The sequence below is a fragment of the Falco rusticolus genome, chromosome 4 (assembly GCF_015220075.1).
Source record: "Falco rusticolus isolate bFalRus1 chromosome 4, bFalRus1.pri, whole genome shotgun sequence".
NCBI classification, from domain to species: domain Eukaryota; kingdom Metazoa; phylum Chordata; class Aves; order Falconiformes; family Falconidae; genus Falco; species Falco rusticolus.
The window spans coordinates 94,307,939-94,326,483 of record NC_051190.1 but is presented as its reverse complement, the minus strand read 5'-3'; the positions used below and the strand labels follow the sequence as shown (position 1 = coordinate 94,326,483).

Here is an 18,545-nt window from a genome sequence, read left to right as displayed (position 1 = left end):
TTCTAGAGCTATAAAGTCATTTCAGCCTCCAAACATATTTATTATGGGTAGGGAAACACTACCGAACACTGGATGGTACAAGAGAGTGAGTGTGTTCTTGGGAATTTCATTGTTGCTCACATCATGTGATATTCATTTGACTGAGGCAACTCTATTGCACCCTCACCTATTTTTTGCAGTGGTTCAGTGAGAGTTTCTTGGGGGATCTGGTGCTGCTCAGATTAAGCAAGGGGCAGAAAAATTGTGCATGGTGGAAAAGGACAAAGCAGCAAGAATATGGAATGAAAGCTGGAGCCAAGCTCTACCACTGGTTTCTTTAATGACAGGGACAAATGCCTGCACATCCCATTTTCAACAGAGAGTGCTAAGCAAGTAAAGATACGTTATCGGTCTGATGCTCTGAACTGTTAGTCATTCACTTAACCTCTTGAAATGTCAATGAAACCTCCCTCAGTCTGAGTCACACCCAGGCTACTCCACCTTCCTCCAGGTTTGTTTTTCGTGTATAAGAAAAGCTGTCTGAAGTATTCAGCTGTGTGTGTTTGCATGTGAATTTATTCATTTATTCATCTACCCGAAATGAGATACTACTTCAGAAAGTAAAATAATGAAAATTTTACAAGAATAGGACACTTTTTTGCTCTAAACCCCTCAGTTATCACATCTCCTATCACATCACAGTTATCATTCTCAGGAGTAGTTTTCCCTTTGTTGCCCAATGAGTCATGCCAGAGAGCTTTCCTTTCCGCTCAGCAGCAGAATGTGTGGCCATCTGCAGCCCAGAGCAGAAGGTGCCAGGCTAGCAGGCAGCTCAGCACCTTTCACAGTCAACTGATTTCTTCTGCAGATGCTGAATTGCTTTTTCCAGTCCTTATATGTTCCTCTTCTAGGTCTCTGTTCATTAGTTGCTACTTGAAAACATTTTATGTAGGTGGCAAATCTAATGCTCCATCCCTGGCACTGTCTGCCTAAAGTCCTCCCTGCCCAGGACACACAGAGAAACAAACCTCCTCAGAAGCAGACCCCACCCCTGCCATATGCATGCTGTAGTCAGACTCCCTGTTGCGGTGCCCGGACCAGGCTTATGCAGCAATGAAGCTCAGGAAAATGATGCATAGCTGCCTGGTCTTCCAGAGGGAGACACTGAAAACCCTTAAAAAAAAAAAAAATCAATGGGCAGAGGCTGGTGCAACTCATGCACGAGCCTTTGCAGTGATCACAGGAATGTGGTCTCGCCTATACGCTTCCCACCGATGTATGACCTATTTCTCCTTGATGCAGAGCCCTGCTCAGAACACCAGCTCCTCGGCAAAGATTCAGGGCTGCATCTCCTCTCTGATGCCGGCTGCAGGCTCAGAGGGCAAGGGCTTTCCCTGTGAGATCCCCAACAGGGAGCAAAGCAAAGGGCACCGGAGAAGTGGATTAGGTTCTGCAGAAAGACCAGTCAGTGGTTTCCTATCTCCTGAAGGCTGGCGTGCAGGGAAAAACCAACACTGAATGCTGCACGCCAAACAAAACGTCAAAGCTGAGCTGCAGGAAGCCTTTCTGGGGCAAAATGCACCCTGCTGGGAACATGGGGAGAGAAGCAGGGAAGGACAAGAGGCAGCCACGTCCCCATGGGGCTGTGGAGGAACAGAGCCTCTCCAGGCTGAGCTGCAGGGACCACTCGGGCCTCTTTTCAGGTCATGTAGGGACCAGCTCCAGCAGCTTTTGCAAGTGCTGAACGGCATTTGCAACTTGTCAAGAATTCCCATGGTCTCTCTCTTTCTGGGGCCTCTCTTATTCCCTCGGTTTACAAGGAGGCAAAGGAAAATAACCATGACTCCCCCTCACCCCCACAGCAAAGCCCTGCTCGGTTGCGTTTTTAGCGAAGATCCCATACAGTATTAAAAGTACACTTTATTTTCTGTACAATTCTCATCCACATCACCAGGCATGGAAATGGCCACTGTGTCCCCAGCAAAAGTTGCAGATTGCTCCACTGCCATGAGACACTCCACAACTGTCCAGGAGGAACACAAAGCCCCCCAAATTCAAGTGCAGCTGCTTCCTAGGTGTGGGGAGGAGAGCGGGAAGGAGGGAGAGGGCCGTCCTGCCCCGCCGCTGAGCCGCCAGCGAGCAGAGCCTCCAACTGCGCCCTGGGGAGCAGAAGAGGCATCCCCAAGCTCACATCATCGTTCGTGCTTAGCGTGGGAGTCGTTGCGTTCTACCGTCACCCCATTCCCATTCCGTGTCACCTCCTTCCTGTTCCAGTCCTTTTCCAGGTAAAATTCAGCCAGCACGGGGCAGTGGTCCGAAGCCACCCCACCCCAGGACCAGTTATCAGGGATCCACGGGTTTGTAAGACCTTCTCGCACAACAGCCCAGTGGCCTGCATGGAAAAGAATCACAGAGATAAAGGTAAGTAAAGTCACCCGAATTTGACATGCACCATTAACCTAGGCAACGGTTATGTGATCTCGTTAAAAAGCAGCTCTACCTGTGAAAACCTTTTTCAAGCTCCGACTGATCCAGATGTTATCCAGCGACTTGGACCCTTGTGGGTTCTTTGTGCTGATGTTGGTGAAGGTGCTGGAAGGGACCAGGTGATGGAACTTCTCCTTCCTCAGGATGTCGTGGTCACTGCTGTCTGGGGCCTGGTTAAAATCTCCAAGGATGATTACGTCTTTTTCTCCTAGAAAACAGGAAAAGTAGAAATGGATGGGAGGAATGGACATCCACCCATCGCTTAAGTACAAGTGGGAGTGAGGATAAATGGGAGGAGGAGAAATAGAAATACTGAGTAGCAAAGCTGTCTTCACTCTGAACGCCTGGAAGAAATGCTCTTTAAAGGCTTTTTCACCGGCTGTTTACTCATGGCCTTTCTCCTCATGACAATGAAAAAGAGCCACTATGCATTTCATGCTTGTTTTTAAATATTATCTCATTTATATTGGCCTCCTTTGCTTGCTATTCACTGATAGCAACAAACTCAAAGACCAGCAGTTCTGGTCTTAGAGGTTTTTAGAAATCTGTGATTGTAAGCTTACTTTTTTCTTTTTCTGCAAGAAACACATGAGCTTTAACTTGTCCTAACATTGTCTTTCTGTAGATTTCCTTTAAGTCAAGGACACTTTAGTGAGGATCCCAGGAAGACACAGCCTTAAGCTGGTATAGACCAGAGTCCCAAAAGTGCAGTGCTTATTCTAACCTTCTGCATGTAAGACATCCCAAAGAACAAGCCTGTGGAGCAGCCTGCAAGCCTGACGGCAGAAGGTAAATTCACAAACCACACGGACACTCCCTGACTACAGCAGCTTTCCTTTGCCTGGCCAGCTGAAGGGATACCGCTGAACTTGGGATGTCTTAGATTTTGTCTAAGGCTGAATTAAAAAAAAAAAAAAAAAAGAAAAAGAAGGGAATGAATTGAAATGCTCACCGAACAATCCTACCTTCATGTGAATAGAAAATTACCTCGGTTACATCTTCCTTCCAACCCTAATGAAGTGAGAAAAGAAACTCTGGACCCTAATTTCATATCCACAACATGTGCTCTCCTAGCTCCACAGCTGCAGATGGAGACATCCCAGCTGTGCACTGGGGAACGAGGACAATGCACATGTCCCAGTGCCCATCTCAAACCACTGCCAGATTTTTCATCAAACAAAACAAACTCCAGAACGTTGATAGCTGAACGGAGACGTTGCTGAGTTACACCTTGGTACTGGAGGAGGAGGATGTTAAAAGGAGGCGCAAATGCACCAAAAGCTATCCCAAAACTGACTTCAGGGTAGCGATGAGAGTCTGGAAGCTTTTTCCTTCCCGGGATTGAGGTGTGGGTGTAGATGGTGGAGATGGGGTGGGCTGACAGATTGCTTTACCATAGCTAGTGCTCACCGATAAACCTCCTCGTTTTGCATTGCTGCTGCAGAAATAGCTAGCCAGGAGAGGGAGCGCAAGTTCAACAGCAAAATCTGTTCCACTCCTGTCTCGCACTGCATGAAAGATGATTTGGGAAAGGGCAGGAGAGCAGCGAGACTGATAGTGTATGACTTACAAAAACAAATACTTCAAAGCATGCTGCTTATTAAGATGCAAAGAGGCGATGAAAAAATAGTGAAACTGTGGTTTCTCTACCCTTTGCAATTCACAGATCATATTGTAAATGACATGAGGTTTAAGTATTAGTTTATAAAGTGTTCCTGACAGTGGCCTTCCCACCTTTAAAAAGAAGCAAAAAAACCCAGATCTGAACCTGAGCTATTTTAAGCTCCATCAGAACCCAAAAGAAAACTCAGCGCTTGCCTAATAGGACAATAGTTAGTGCTTGCTGGGAGCTGGTGGTTTCGCACACATCTCATTGCAAAATCCCAAGATCTGTTTGCCAGGACCAGGAAGCCTGAAACGTGACCTCACCAGCTTGGACCTTCAGGACTAATGCTTGCTTAATGGCCCAGGCAGCACTCGGCTTCTTCCATGCTTTCAGTTCAGCCGGAGTGAGTGAGGAAAGGCCGTTACAGAAACCTCTGGAGCACATCCTTGGGGCGCAGTGCTTGCAAACGACAGAGAGGCAAGGATCTTAACAGCAGTATCTTGATCCCACACAAAACAGATTCTATTCTATTCTTAAAATACTGACACTTTTTTTAGCAAATCCTCAAGCCTATTTCCCTTATATGAAAAATCTGTGGAAAAAAATTCTCACAAGTGAAAATTTTAACTGACTGCTCCATTCTGGACAGATTAGAAGTAACAGAGGCTAAAAGACCCAGCACTTGAACATGTGCTCAGAAGGAGGGAAGGAGTCAGCCTGCAGCACGCCCAGGGAAGGAATCGCTGCATTCCTCACCCGTTTAAACTTTTGCGTGCAGAATAACTAAGCGTAGAATCCTAATGCAGTGTAAAGTGGACAGATGGAGTAGGCTGGGGCATGTCAAAGAAGCTGAAACCCCATTTACCACCGGGGAGGGAAAGGGTTGCTTCTGGTCCTCTCTCACAGGAACTCCTGGGGTCCCCCATGACTGCGAATCACCGGGGAAAAGGCCAGGCAGCCCTGCGCTCAGCAGGAAAAGCAGGCAACACCAATTTTCGAGATAACCACCAACTTTATTTCCTTGTCCTGGCGCGCTCTCAGCCCTGCTCCTGCCTCTGCCAGCTCCTGCGACAGCCACGCCATGTGTGATGGCACAGCAATCCTGCATCTTGTCTGCCTCCTGAGACCCCGACAGACGTCAAGCCCCAACAGCTCTTGGCAAACTTAGCAAAAGGTCCAGAAGAATTCATGCCCTTGCCCATAATGAGGGATAACTGATAAAAAAACTGTGGTCGCAATGTCCACAGTTACAATCAGCTGGGGGGAGAAGGAAAACAGAGGCAATGCTACTGGTGCTGTGCTGTGATTTTGAGATTTTGAGACTGGCAGGGCTTGTTCCTCCTCAGGACCAGGGCAGCAGAGGCTGCCTGACCCAGAGGCTCCTCAGCTGATGCAATCTGGTCCCTCCTTCTCCTCCCACAGGACAGAGCAGCAAGCGCTCCCTTGCCAACCCAACTTTTACTGTAAAGGTCCCACACTCAGGCTGCAACCTCCCACAAAGACCCAGAGCCTCCAGCTGGTGGGACACGGTGGGATACAGCCCGCAGCAGACAGGCATGCGTCCCATTACCCCTCAGGGGTGCCCCCCCCCATCCCTCGCCTTCACACCCATCGGGCTCTAAACAACCTTGCCCTTGTCAACAGAGAACTCTTCAGATGAGGAAAAAAAAAGCCTGGTCTGTTTTCAAACGCATCTGCAGATTCACTGCAGCACCAGCGACTTTTAGCACTGCCCGCGGGGGGCTCCCGGCCAGCAAAGCAAAGCGCTGCCACAATTTAGCCCTGCTGTGCCAGCAGGCAGCTGAGGGATTTCCAGTGCCTGCAGAAAGTCTGCAGTGTTGAAATCTGCTCTCCTGCAGCAACCAGGAAACGCTCCTTTGCTTCGTGGCAGTCCCAAGTAGGACGCTCTCCCCAACTTTCCCATGCCCTGAAAGAGTCCCCTTGTAAAGTAAACAGACCCTTAAACCTCTAAATCCTTCCTGGAGACAAGGAGAAGCAGACGATGTGAAGGATGTGAGGCTCCCTACCACCATTCAAAGGTCCAAGCCTAGTGCCTGGTGCATGGGTAACCCACGGAATATGGCCAAGTCAGATGGGAGAAGATGACCAAGCCAACACCCTGGTCCCTGGGTCCAAGCACTACCAGCACACCCAAAACAGCATCTGTGTGCTGCCATGGTCACCACGCTGAAGATGAACTGGTGGAGATCTTAAATGAAGGCAGAAAGGCTGCTGCAAAGAGTTAGCTATGAGCAGCCAACGGCCACCGCATCTCTCTGGTACTGCTGAAGGGAAAGAATGAGGGGGGGGAAAGGAACAAGCACCCACTGCTCTGATGGGAGAAATATGGGGACACCAGTGCTCGGCATTACAGCAGGCTGTGGGTAGTGACCAGATTTCCTCAGATGTTCATGTGCCTCTTCATAAGAATGGAAGATCACAGAGTAGGTGTCTGTTAGCAAAATGGGAGCAGAAACTCAAATCACTGCAGTACCCACAAACAAATCAGTTCTTATCACCCGTATTTTATGGATTGACTGGGAAGAGATTGAAGGATGGTGGTAATTTTAGGTAGGACATTCATTTTGGTGGGGTAATTCAGTACTTCAAAGTAACATATATGCACTACCATTTGTTTAGAAAACAAGACCTGCATCCCACAAGTTTGGAGGAATCTGAATCTCTTCTTTTGTGAAAGGCTAAGCCAAGAGCAAGCATGCACTAGCATGCCTATTGTATGAAAATAAAAACATGAAATAAAGGGAAGGCCTAACGCCAACAGTCTAAATTTAGATGCAGTGGAAATGCACCTTCGTTGACTTCAGAAGAGCTACACATTTATCTGTGTCTCAGTTCAGCCTTTGGGGATCAAACAAACAATCCTTTTGTTTACCTTCATCCTTCCCAGTTTCAAGGTACTTGGACAAATACTTCAATCAGTAGCACGTAAAAATAGCTCTGACTGACTTCTTGCAGCTTAAAAAGAAAAACAATAGTACACACCTAAAAACTGCAAATACCTCGTGTTATAGAAGAGGGACATTAATGCTTCCAAGTGACCAACCTTGCTAAACTTGGCCAAGCTGAAAATCATCACACATAGCCTTGTAACCCTTATGCATCTTTGTTAAGCAGTAAACAAAAGGCTAGATTTTTCTGTTCCTCTAACAAGATCAGCAACATTTAGAATCTGAACCATGCTGCTCTGCTTCATAGGAAATTGAATTTAATTTGCAAGCTTCAAAGTAAGAAACAAATTCTCAGAAATGAAGTAAGGAAATTCAGCTGCCTATTACAATTCTCATGTTCAGATCTGCATTCTGGTGTCCTGCATCCTGGTGTAAAACCAGAGCAACTTACCTGAAATCAGCAAAATTATCCTGAATGCTACACCCAGGTACCAAAGCAGGATTTGCTCTCTTTTCTCATTAGCAGCCATCTCCTGATTTGCATTGGGTTTTCCCAAGTGCTTCCAATTATCCAAAAAGTAAATATATACAACCTATTGCTTTTGGAAATAAAGCCATTAAACTTTGTTCTGACAGCAGGTAGGTGTAATTTCCACAAAGCACTTGGAATAGGTCTTAACCCTGGTGTCGTGTCTTTTTCTTTTTTTTCTTTTTTTTTTTTTTTTTGGCTGAACTTGCTCTTACACTAGGGTAAAACAGAAGGAACTTTGTTTGAAAAAGTAGTGTCAAATCCAGCAGGATCCCCCATGCTGTTTGTGTTAAGTAGGAAAGACTATAAGATGACGAGCAAGGGAAAAGCACGTTTGCTACGCTGTGCACCATTCAGATACAAATACCGGTGAAGACAGTTGCTGACGAGGATATTTGTGCAACTCGCACTGATACAGATTTTAGTTGTTTAAAAATTCCTTTTGACTACATGAACTGGCCAGCATGTGTGTGAGAGCTGGCAGGAAAAAAACCTGCCCTACCTTTCAGAGTCTCCTGCAAAGTCTGTGCAAAGGCTGCCAGTTTGTGGCTGTCGTGGTTCTTGCCGGTATTCTCTCCCGTGGAGGACAACAAGGCCAGGTGAAGGTTAACCAGCGTTAGCTCGTTCATCCCAACCTGGGGGAGGAAGGAGGAGAAATTGATGCCATGCAGACAGGGCACAGAAGGTCACAAAGCAAAACCACGCGCCTCTTCCCAGTACTTTTGGTAGTAAGACTGGGTGACTAGGACTCGCTTCACTGTGTATGTGGTGTGCTTTGGTTTGTCTCGTTTTTGGGAGGAAGAGCATTTTGCAGCTTTGTTTTTAATAATGTGATACCCTTTCAGTTCTGGGGAAACTGGTTTGATAAGCAAACAGCTTCGTTCGACCACAGTTGCAGAAAGAAGTTGGCTGCTTATGAAAATCAGTTTATGCAAAACCAGTTGTTAATAAGCTACAAATAATGTCATGGTCATTACATGGGCTAATTACTACTCTCTTGTGATTAGCCCTGGCTCGTCACAGAGACTAACCAAGAAACTTAATGTACCTTGAAAGGAGCTGTTGACTCCCTGCAACCTTCTGCTTACCCTCTGGGACTCATTTGGCACAAGTAATACTTACTCCTGTCATTGGCCTGTTTACCTTATTAATTAATAAATATTAATAATCAATAATTTATTTATCCGTAATTATTTTATTAAGGCTTCTCTCAAAGCATTACCAGACCCCACCATCACAGCCTGTGCAGAGATGGGCTCTCTCCCTTTGCACGTTCGCTTAAGCATGTGTACAAGAACAGCTTCCAAAACACATGTTCTTTTAGATGGGTTCAGCCTAGTGAAAAAGCTTTAAAATGGGAACTGCAGGATGCCAGCGACATAAGATAGATCAGCTCGAGTCTCCCAGGAGCACTGTGCCTTCTACATATACATCTATCTCATCTGGGTATGCACCTCGTCCTTGCTGTGGTAATTTGGTAGAAGCAGAACAAGGTGACTGGTGACTTCTGCCACACTCTTAGTGGGTGTGGATGCTACTGAAGATCCACTAACCCTCACGTGCCCAATGCTCCCTTAGGGTAGGGTTTGCTCCCACAGCAGCAAAGGCAAGGACTGATTTTGCTGATCTGCCACACATATTAAGGCTCACTAAGCACCTTCCTATAATCAAGTCATGACACAGTGCTGAAGTGATGAGATGGGTTAAAGCCTCATTACAAATTTTTATCTGTTAGAAGACTGTGTCTCTTTCCATCTTATCTTTTTTTTTTTTTTTTTTTTTTTTTTTTAACAAAAGATGAACCCTGCAAGGGTCGATTACCTTGAAATGTGCAAGATATGGGTGAGGGTATGAGTGCTTCCCATTGCCATTAGTCTGTGCATTCTCCTGAAATGAGGCATCTTTCAGTTCAATGCCAGCTGTTGTATCCCAGAGGAAGCCAGAATATTCAACCCCCTGGAATTTAATAAAAAAAAAAAAAAAAAAAAAAAAAGAGAAAGAAAAACTAGTAGCAAGAAGGTAAAACCAAAACATTCTGCCCAAATGCAGCCCCCTGGTTGAAACTTTGACCCACAAGTTTCAGTACCACCGTTTCTGTTGGCAGTGGCATACATCACTCCCAAAACACGCAGTGGCAGTAAAATATGATGCAGGTTTATATCTGGGCTTAGCGCCTGCTGAGGGCAAGAAGCCCAACTCACTGTGCACAAGTGTAAAGGAGAAACAGCATCCTGGGCTATCAGCAGGAGATAAAAAGAGCAGGTGGAAAGGCTTCTTTGGCCCACCCCGGGCAAACCCCCCTGAGATGTGGAAGGTGTGCTTCCCAGGCAGCTCCACTGACTTCACTGCAAACTGAGTGCACCGAGCTGAAACACACTGTTCTGCTCCTCACAGCTCCTTGCGCCTGCAGGCTGGCCATCACACACCCAGGGAACTTCAGCACTGCTCGGGCCAGCCAAGGATTTTATAAATTGTATTATCTTACACAGGTGGAGTGCATTCAGGACCGCCACAGGGGTGACAGATAAAGATGCTGCCTCTTGTGCGTGTGTTTGGGCTGGTAGTGTCCTCGGTCCCCTCCTAGTCCAGGCAAGCCACCAGATTCTTCTGAGCGTGCTCAGTAATGAGGTAGTTTGTTACCCATTTGTCTGACCCTGAGCTCAGTGCCTCGTGGTCTCAATGGGTGACTGCTAGGACTTGCAGTAGACGATGCTGCATGCTTTGTTCTGTCCCGCCATGCCGTATGCCACCTTGCAGCCTTCTGTCACCCACAAGCTAAAAATACCTGAGCTCATTCAGTCTCTTGGTGTGAAATATGGTCTAGACCTCTCAGTCCTTCTCTATCTCTTTTCCAGCTCAAACATTTCATGCTCAGCTCTTCACTCCTTTCAGCTCTATCATCCTGCATGGTTGTTTTTGGTTTTGGTTTTTTTTTTATTACTTTGGGATGTGGAATTAGCATTTTCAGAAAGCTTCCCACCCCAATCACACCAGCAGCAGTATTTAATTCAAAGCCTGACAGCCTCTCCTCCCACCACCCAAACACCATTTTCTTTGGTATTACTCAAACCCTCTTCCCTTAGCGAATGGTAATTAAATCCATCACAAGGAAGAGGGGTTTTTCTATTTCAGCTGCAATAAACAAGTGCTCTGCTGACTTCCCATAAGCCTTGAAAGAAAACATTAAGGTTGCCTAAAATCCTTTGCTAGCTCCTTTGAATAACTCACCTTCAAAATACCGACAAAATTATTCCACCAGCTGGAAGTCTAAGGTCTGAAACTGCTATAGGAAAAGATGTGGAAGAGTAAGCCTGCTGTCAACAGCTGTTTGGTATTTCCTGGCTCCAGCCTTTGCGTCCACATGGTGATCAAAAGGCATTGCTTGGTTGAAGGCCAAATGCCCACGGACGGGTGGAAGCACCAGCCTGAAGCACCATCCACCACTATTTAACCCTGCAGAGTGTCCCGAGACCAGCTGGTGCCAAAGACACTACGTACTCAGGGTGACACCGTGTTACTTCACTGCATTGCATTTGTGTCCCCGGTGTTCAAACCGGACAGACTCATTAACCAACCCAAGGGGTAAAGAGACTTCTTGGCTTAGTGGAGGGTTCTCCAGCACAGCCGGATTTTTGTTACAGCAGCTAAAAGGAACAGCCACACTTCTTACCTTGGCCACAGATGTCTCCCATATTTTTGGGAACCATTCATGCTTACATCTCTACCAGTAAAACAAGACAGATGATGATTTTTATTTACTCGGCCCACAGTTATCTTTGGAAACATACTTTATCTTTTCCAAAAGAAATATCTTTTGGAAACAAAAAAAGGAGAGAACCGACTAAAGATTCTGGATATAGAAACTCTGAGACAATTATTCATAATTCTTGGAGGGGAAAAAAAGAGCAGAGGGAACAACTTCGACCACTTTACACAACTTTTTAAATTCAGTGTTTTAACGATCTGGCCTAACAAGAGATTCCAAAGGAAAATTGTAGCCAGGAATAAAAATGTCCTGAAGGGGATTTACACTCTGCATCAGAATTAAATGTAAATTGCATTAAACCTCAGACAATTCGCACCCTCTGTGTCTTTCTAGTGGCAGCCAGAGTCCAGTCCTTGCACTGCTCACATGGTGGGTTTTGCTTTGGTGGTTTTTGGGTTTTTTTCCTCATTCTTGGATTTTACTCAGAAGGGCAATGAAAGGAGATGCACCTCCAAAAACATCAGTCTAAAAACAGTGAATCGTGATGCAACCTGATTTGGAAAAGTCAAATTAAGGAAATGCAGATTCTGAGCAGCGATTACGGGAGACAACTGTAGCCACATGTTTAATAATGACAGTGCTCAGAACAGATAGAGACAGTCCTATGTACTGCTGGGCACTATTCATTACATGACAGGTCTCGGTTCCTGCTTCTGCCGAACAACAACATCCACACTGCAATAACTTCATCATCAGAATGATCCCATTCAGCAGCAAGCCCTAGGAGGACCTTGCTCTGAAAACTCATTAGCACCCTTAAAGGGAAAAAAAAGAAACATCCCTTGGGAGAAACTGCTTTTGGGCACCGTTAGTGGTGTCCAGCCTGATGTAGCTATACCTTGAATACTGTCATGGGTAGCAGGTGCAGCTGTCACCACCTTATAAATGAGGACCTCACTGCAGCACATTTCTATATTCCCACAGCAGAAGATACTGCAGGGAAAAGCACAGAGCAGCACGGTGCAGATTTCAAAGGGAGTCTAGCATTTTAAACACCTGCGCAGAGCTCTTTGGGGAACACATAAGATAAACTCCTCTTTCAGATGAGGATGGCAGGCTGCACAGCTCCTCTGCGGGGTCTTCACTTGCAAACTAGGAAAATGGGGAGCCCTTCTGAATGCCAGCCTGCGAGGGGCTAGGGAACAAGCTCAGGTGCCCAGCACAAAAAAATTCAGAAGTACTGCAGCCTGCCAGGGGCAAAACCAAGGACTCTTTCCTTCTCCTAACATGTAGCCTTTCTTCTGTATTTCTATGCTGCTTTTATCCACCATACCTCCCCCAAACACACACACACCTTCCTCCGCAGAAGTGTGCCACAGGCTGAGGAAAACAATTCTTCCAAAAAATCAATCGCACAGCCAAATTGAAAGCTATAAGAGCAGCTTAAAACACAAGAGATGCAAACACTGTCAAAAAAAATTTGCAAAATGTTTTGCCTTAAACATTCAAAATACGCCCTTGGTTAAAGGGGACAAAAAAAACAAAGCCACAGTTCAGACTTGGGGATTAATGTACCTTGTGTAGCTGGCCTGAGGGTTTTTCGGAAACAACACCCTTCCAACATCCTCTAGGGCCCTTCCACTTGCGGATGTTTGGCAGCGTTGGCTGGTTCAGCTCCATACAAAACTAGAGAGAGAGGAAAGGGGTAAAAAAAAAAATCAGCTTGGTAGGGTTTTAAAAAAATTGCAAAATAAAGCATGTAGCAAGGCATTGGTATGAGATGGGGGGACAGGGTGCACTCTCTGCCCTCCCTGAAGGTTCACAAAGGAAATGGTCACACCCCAGGCTGACTCACCCCCAGCTGGAAGTTACATGAAGATAAATAAAAATTAAAATAATTCAGTGAAAATGCCACGAATAAATAATTTCTCCCTCAGACTCTTTTTTTTTTTTTTTTTTTTTTCCCCTCCAAAGCCATTTGTTTGACTGGAAAGGAGGCTGCTCTGTGCCACCTCCAAAGATGCTGACTGCACCGCATCCCACCCCCCTAGGGGCTTCACCAACAGCTGCTGAATCCTCCCGGGGGGCAGGAAGCCCCCGTGGTGTGGCTGGATCCACTCCAACACTGAAGCCAAGGTGCAACACAAGAAGAGTAACCAAGCTCAATAGCTGGCGTTTGGGGTTAAGGCTCCTCTGACTTTACACCAGGGACACATGCTTGAGACTCACCGTGCACAAAAGGATCAGCTGCACATTTGCACCTGGATCCAGCAGATCCTTCTGACACCATCGTGTGTCCAAGCACACGGTCAGAGCTATAGAGGCTGCGCCCTAATGGCCAACACAGCAGGGATGCTGTAACTGTGGACACCACGGAAAGCCCTCAAGTCCACCTGGGTAACATCTTGGGATTGAAATAATAATACAGCTACTACGAATAAAAATAATAACAGCAACAACAACAATAATAAAACCAGCAACAATAATGAGAAGAATAACAACAACAACAACTATGCCCTGGAAATTCTGGAATCTGAAACCCCTTGATAAGGGCAATATAGAAGACTTTTTGCCAGGAGTTTCAAAATAAAGGGGTTTTTTTTGAAGGCAGGAAGAGCTACAGCCTTTTGCAAAGCTGCTGTCAGGACCAGCAGCCTGGAGCTGGCAGCCCAGCACCCCAGCCACGCAGCAGCTCTGGCTGAGGAGAAAGGGGCTGGTGTAAAGTAAATCGCTGTAGAAGGGCAACGGGGGCTTCCACTGTGCCTTGTTTTGTTATACCTGACGCTGGAGTACCTGCGTTGAAACACAGAGGTTTTTCACAATGAAAGAGTATCCTCAGACAAAATCTTGTATCCAGTGTGTCCCTCCAAATCAAGCAGCAGTTTAATGCAGAGAGGTTTTCAAGGCGAATGGTAACCTCCCCTAGACAGTGTCTCTTTGCAGTAGGACATGCCAATGTTCATAGTGCTAGAGTGATAAACTGCATGGATGTAAGTGCTTCCTACATGGGTATCAGCAAAATGATGGGACAGCTATTCTCACGTTTATTATATCTTTTGACTCAAAAATAAAAACCAAACCCTGCTCTTTTCCTAACTGCCTTGTCTGCAAGTTCCTGGAGGCTGAAGCTGTAAGCTTCTCAGATACGCGTAACCCCTTTTTGCCTCGAAAGGCTGAGTCATTTTGGTTGCACACCCAAAGTGAAAGTGCTTGGCACATGTTTGAAAACGGTTTTCTGAAATGCAGAGATCAGATGGGGCTTCTTATTCAAGATGCCACTTTAACATACCGCGTTATTGTCTGCTGTATACCTTCAGGCAGCACTAGGGCTGGGCTGATTTATGAAGTGAGAAGGCACACCGGGTGTCTGCACAACCTGGGAACACAGCTCTGCTCTCAACCGATTACCAGGTGCTGCCCTAATAGACACAATAAATCACAGCAGCAACAACTTTTCATTCCTGATGTAATTCGGATGACTTTGAACAGCATGAATTCGGTGAATGAGTTTTCTAACATTTAAATAACTTAAATGAGAGAAAAAAAAAATGGTTGAACTGTAACCCAAAAAAAGAGTTAACTTATCTCTGGGTTGCAGCTGCCTAAAAAGTCCAGCCAGCATAAAGTATACAACAGAGCTAAACAAATCCTACAGAAACAATCACCTTATTAAAAAGAGCATCTGCAGTCAACTAGTTTGAATATTTTGTTTCTGCCAAATTGACTTTTTGTTTGTTGTTTGGGTTTGTTGGGGTTTTTTTAGGTCTTGATTTAACTTTGCTCATACAAAAAGATGAAAAATAAGATTACACGCTTTGCTCAGAAAAAAAGCCATCAGCCCATTCTGGGTACGGTTGCATCAAACGGAGAACTTGGCCTACAGCAGCTGACTTTAATCTGTGCCCATTTTCCAGGGTTTACAGGCACACAGATTTTTAAGCCGTGACAGCATACTTGCTTAGGTCATGTTTTTTTGCTGAAGTGAGAAGGGCATTTCTCAAATCATGTTGTTCTGCTCACAAAACCCAATGTCAAACAACATTACACTTTCCCTCATACGGTAAAAATATACAGACAAGCTCCTAGCCCACATTGGAAATAAAAAAAATGCCCTTCCTCCTCTGCAAAGTTGAGTTAGAGCTATGCCAATCCCTTTGAGAAGCAGTTCTTCGAGTGTAAAGAAAAATCAAAATTAAAATCTCAGTCAGTCAAAACAACCTTTTCCCCCCCCCAGATCCTCCTAAGGAAAAAGTTCTGGTTTTCTTTTTCTCTAGAGCCTTTCAGGCTGCAAGTTAATCAGCTTCTTCATTAAGTCCTACACATACTGAGTCAAAACGCACACACATAGTAATCTACCAACAGCACCAGCGCTTATTCACAAGGATGCCCTGGACTACGCCTATGCCACAGCCGCCTTTCTTGCTGGGTGCTGGTTTTTGTTGGGTAGGCCGTGCTGCTGGCGAGCGGGAACTCGGCAGCGCCGGGCCCCAGGCACGCTCTAAGCAAAGAGCCGCCTGTGCTCTTGAGGGGTCAACCCCCTTGTGCCAGGTACCTGCCCATTGCCCCCATGTGGCCTGCAAGATGCCAGCATGGGCCCACCACCCCAGGAACTGGGACAAACCCTGTCGCCTTCGCTCATCAGCAACACATCACTTTCCCAAGCAGGGAGGATCCAAAGATGTAATTACCCTTTGTCCACCCTGATAAGAAGCCAGTGCCTGTTGCTCCCAGCCGCTCCAGAAGCGGAGACAGGTACAGGAATGAGCTTGTGACTGATGCTGGAAAAGAACAGAGGGCAGCTGGAAGAAGCTGGGAAAACACATTTGAGGAGGGACTGGAGCGTGGAAGGCAAGGGGTCTTGGACTTGGGAGCGGGGAGAAGAATGTATCCTGGGCAGGCACATGCTAGAGGTTATAACAGAGTTACAGACTCCCTAACACACCCACCTGCCTCCCCAAGACACTCCAAGCACTGCCAGCAAGAGCATCTAATTTATGCACTAAGCTAAATCCTTTCCAGTGCAGTAACTGCCCCGCTAGGAGAGATGCCAGTGAGCACCCTGCAGCAGCCCATGAGCAGACCTCACCACCTCTTGTTCAGGATGCGACTCCCAGGTTAATCTTTGTTTCAGGTTGTATTTGTGCAGCCAGTCCCAAACCAGGCGCAGCAGGGTCACCTCTCCCAGATGCTGACATCGTTCCGTGCTGTGTCACGTTATTCCTGTAACACCAGCACTGGGGACCACACCGAGCCAGCGACCTCCCTTGAGGTGAGTACCTCTGCTCAGAATGAGGGTGCACTGCCTCTAAACCCTAAGGAAACTAAATGTGACCCAGAAAAATAATGTCTTAGGGCTTAATATATTACACATTTCTTACTAGACAGTGATTCCTCGTTTGAGGATGCTTTCACACCAGACCTGGAGTCAGAGCAGAGGCTGTAAGGAGGGTGAGGAGAGAAGGGACAGTGAGGAGGAGATTCCAGGGTGAGCCTGCTGTTATGACATGGTACGACTCAGTGCAGTAATCATTGCCTGAACTTTAGAAAGCCACTCAAAGCAATTAACTGTTCATTTCAGTTAATTACCGCAGAAGCTTTCAGGCCAAAAGGGCACTGCAGTAAACGTAAACAACAACTTCATTGAAGCAAAGGTGATTTTGATTTCTCTTAACTAGGAGGACAGATGAGAGCTAGGGAATAAATATTACATTTCTAGATGTCACATACACACAGTTCCTTTATTTTTAAGTAGAGGGGCATGAAAGGTGAGAGGGAGCAGCCTTTAATGAGTATCAGAGATGCACACCAAACAAAGGAAAGGTCAAAGGCTTCAGGACTGTTGTCCTGGTGCAGCCACACATGGCAATGCAAAGCAAGCCAAGCGGGGATGCAGGACACAGCATGGCCAGGATGCTCAACGTGCTTCTGCAGTTGAACAACACTGCATCCACTTCCCACAGGCAGAAGCAACTAGGAAGGGGACACAGAGGAGCACCAGACCTTTCAGTTCCATCTGGATTCTTCCATAACCAAATATAACAGCAGGGAAAGGAAGCGTTATTATGGCTAAAGCCTGAAACAGAGACTCACTGTTGGATCCCACTTCCCACCGACAACAGTGTTGGCCTCAGGCCTTCGCTGCCTGTTTGCCTTTCCCCCAAGTGCATCCCTTTCCTGTTTGCAAAAGTAGCCAAAAAATACACACACAAGAAATATATGCATGCACTGGCATGGGGGATGCACGCACGAACACTATTCAGAGGAACCATACAAATAACATGAGAGAAAATTGGTGTGGCCCTCTGTTAAGACAAAACATTTTTCACCCATTCAACCAGTCCCTTCTAAAAAGGTTTCATTAAAGACTGCATAATATTTACTGTTTGTGTTGCTCAAGCATTGATATTACATAAAGGCAAATGAAACTTGGCAGGTGGATGGGGGTCTGATAGACAGATAATTATGAGTGTTTTCAAAGGAGAACCACCCCCCTCCAGGGAATCAGTTTCAGTCTCAGCCATATCTGCACATTTGTGTTGGAAAAAGTTTTCTACTTCTCCCTCTTGGGTCATACTTGGCCAACACCATGAAGTTAGAGCTGAAAAGACAAGTAACCCATCTACTGAAAGTGTAACAGCCACAGAACTAGTCTTGGAAAACTCATCTGTCCCTTCTGCCACGCTAGAGTGTCCTCTTTGCACTGGGTCATCGAGACCTGGAGCAATACTTTCCCATCCTTTATGTACTGGTTTGTTGTTCCTAGAGCTGAACCAAACCATCCAGACCAATGTCCAAATAAATGCTTGCCATCCTCCATGTTATTCACAAACATTACCTAATGCATCCTTCAAAGAGCTCTATGAACTCATTGTCAGCAGTGAAATCAAGGCAGAGCCCCTCAGCAGCAGCCAAATCCTCAGAAATGATACAGTACCTATAGGCACAGTCACCACCTCTATGTGCCTTTGCACGTGACGGACATACAGAGCTCATTTGTTGGACTCACGTGCATGCATATTGGGAGCCCGAGCCCTGGTCCATCTGAAGGCACCTACAGCTTTTTCATCAGCTTGAACAGGAGTCATTTCTTATGGAAAATGTGCTGCTTCTGCTTGTTAGAGTGCATCCCAGCAATTCAGACGGACAGAAATCCTTCCTTTGGTAATCAGATTCTCGCTCAGCTCCTAAATGACTCCTCCAGGCACCACGTTACGGACTGGAGAGCAAACATGCACTGCAGCCTCACCGCCTGGCAGCCCCGTGGCGATCCCAATTCCCGGCTTTGCACTAAAGACCACTTCTAAGCTTAACACTTCAAAAAGGCAACTT

At 46.1% G+C, this 18,545-nt stretch overlaps 1 protein-coding gene across 2 annotated transcripts in view; it reads right to left on the bottom strand.

Annotated features, from left to right (window-relative positions):
• Positions 1 to 537: 537 nt before the first annotated feature.
• Positions 538 to 18,545, bottom strand: part of EEPD1 (endonuclease/exonuclease/phosphatase family domain containing 1) — a 64,271-nt gene continuing 46,263 nt past the window's right edge. The window contains exons 3-7 of one of the 2 annotated variants that reach the window (XM_037384937.1): positions 12,792 to 12,902; positions 9,332 to 9,466; positions 8,013 to 8,145; positions 2,480 to 2,674; positions 538 to 2,371 (exon numbers count right to left, since the gene is read on the bottom strand). In XM_037384937.1, coding sequence (XP_037240834.1) covers positions 2,172 to 2,371; positions 2,480 to 2,674; positions 8,013 to 8,145; positions 9,332 to 9,466; positions 12,792 to 12,902 — 774 coding nt within the window. In that variant the 3' untranslated portion in view covers positions 538 to 2,171. The remainder of the gene's footprint in view (positions 2,372 to 2,479; positions 2,675 to 8,012; positions 8,146 to 9,331; positions 9,467 to 12,791; positions 12,903 to 18,545) is intronic. The other variant, XM_037384938.1, reaches the window with a different exon arrangement.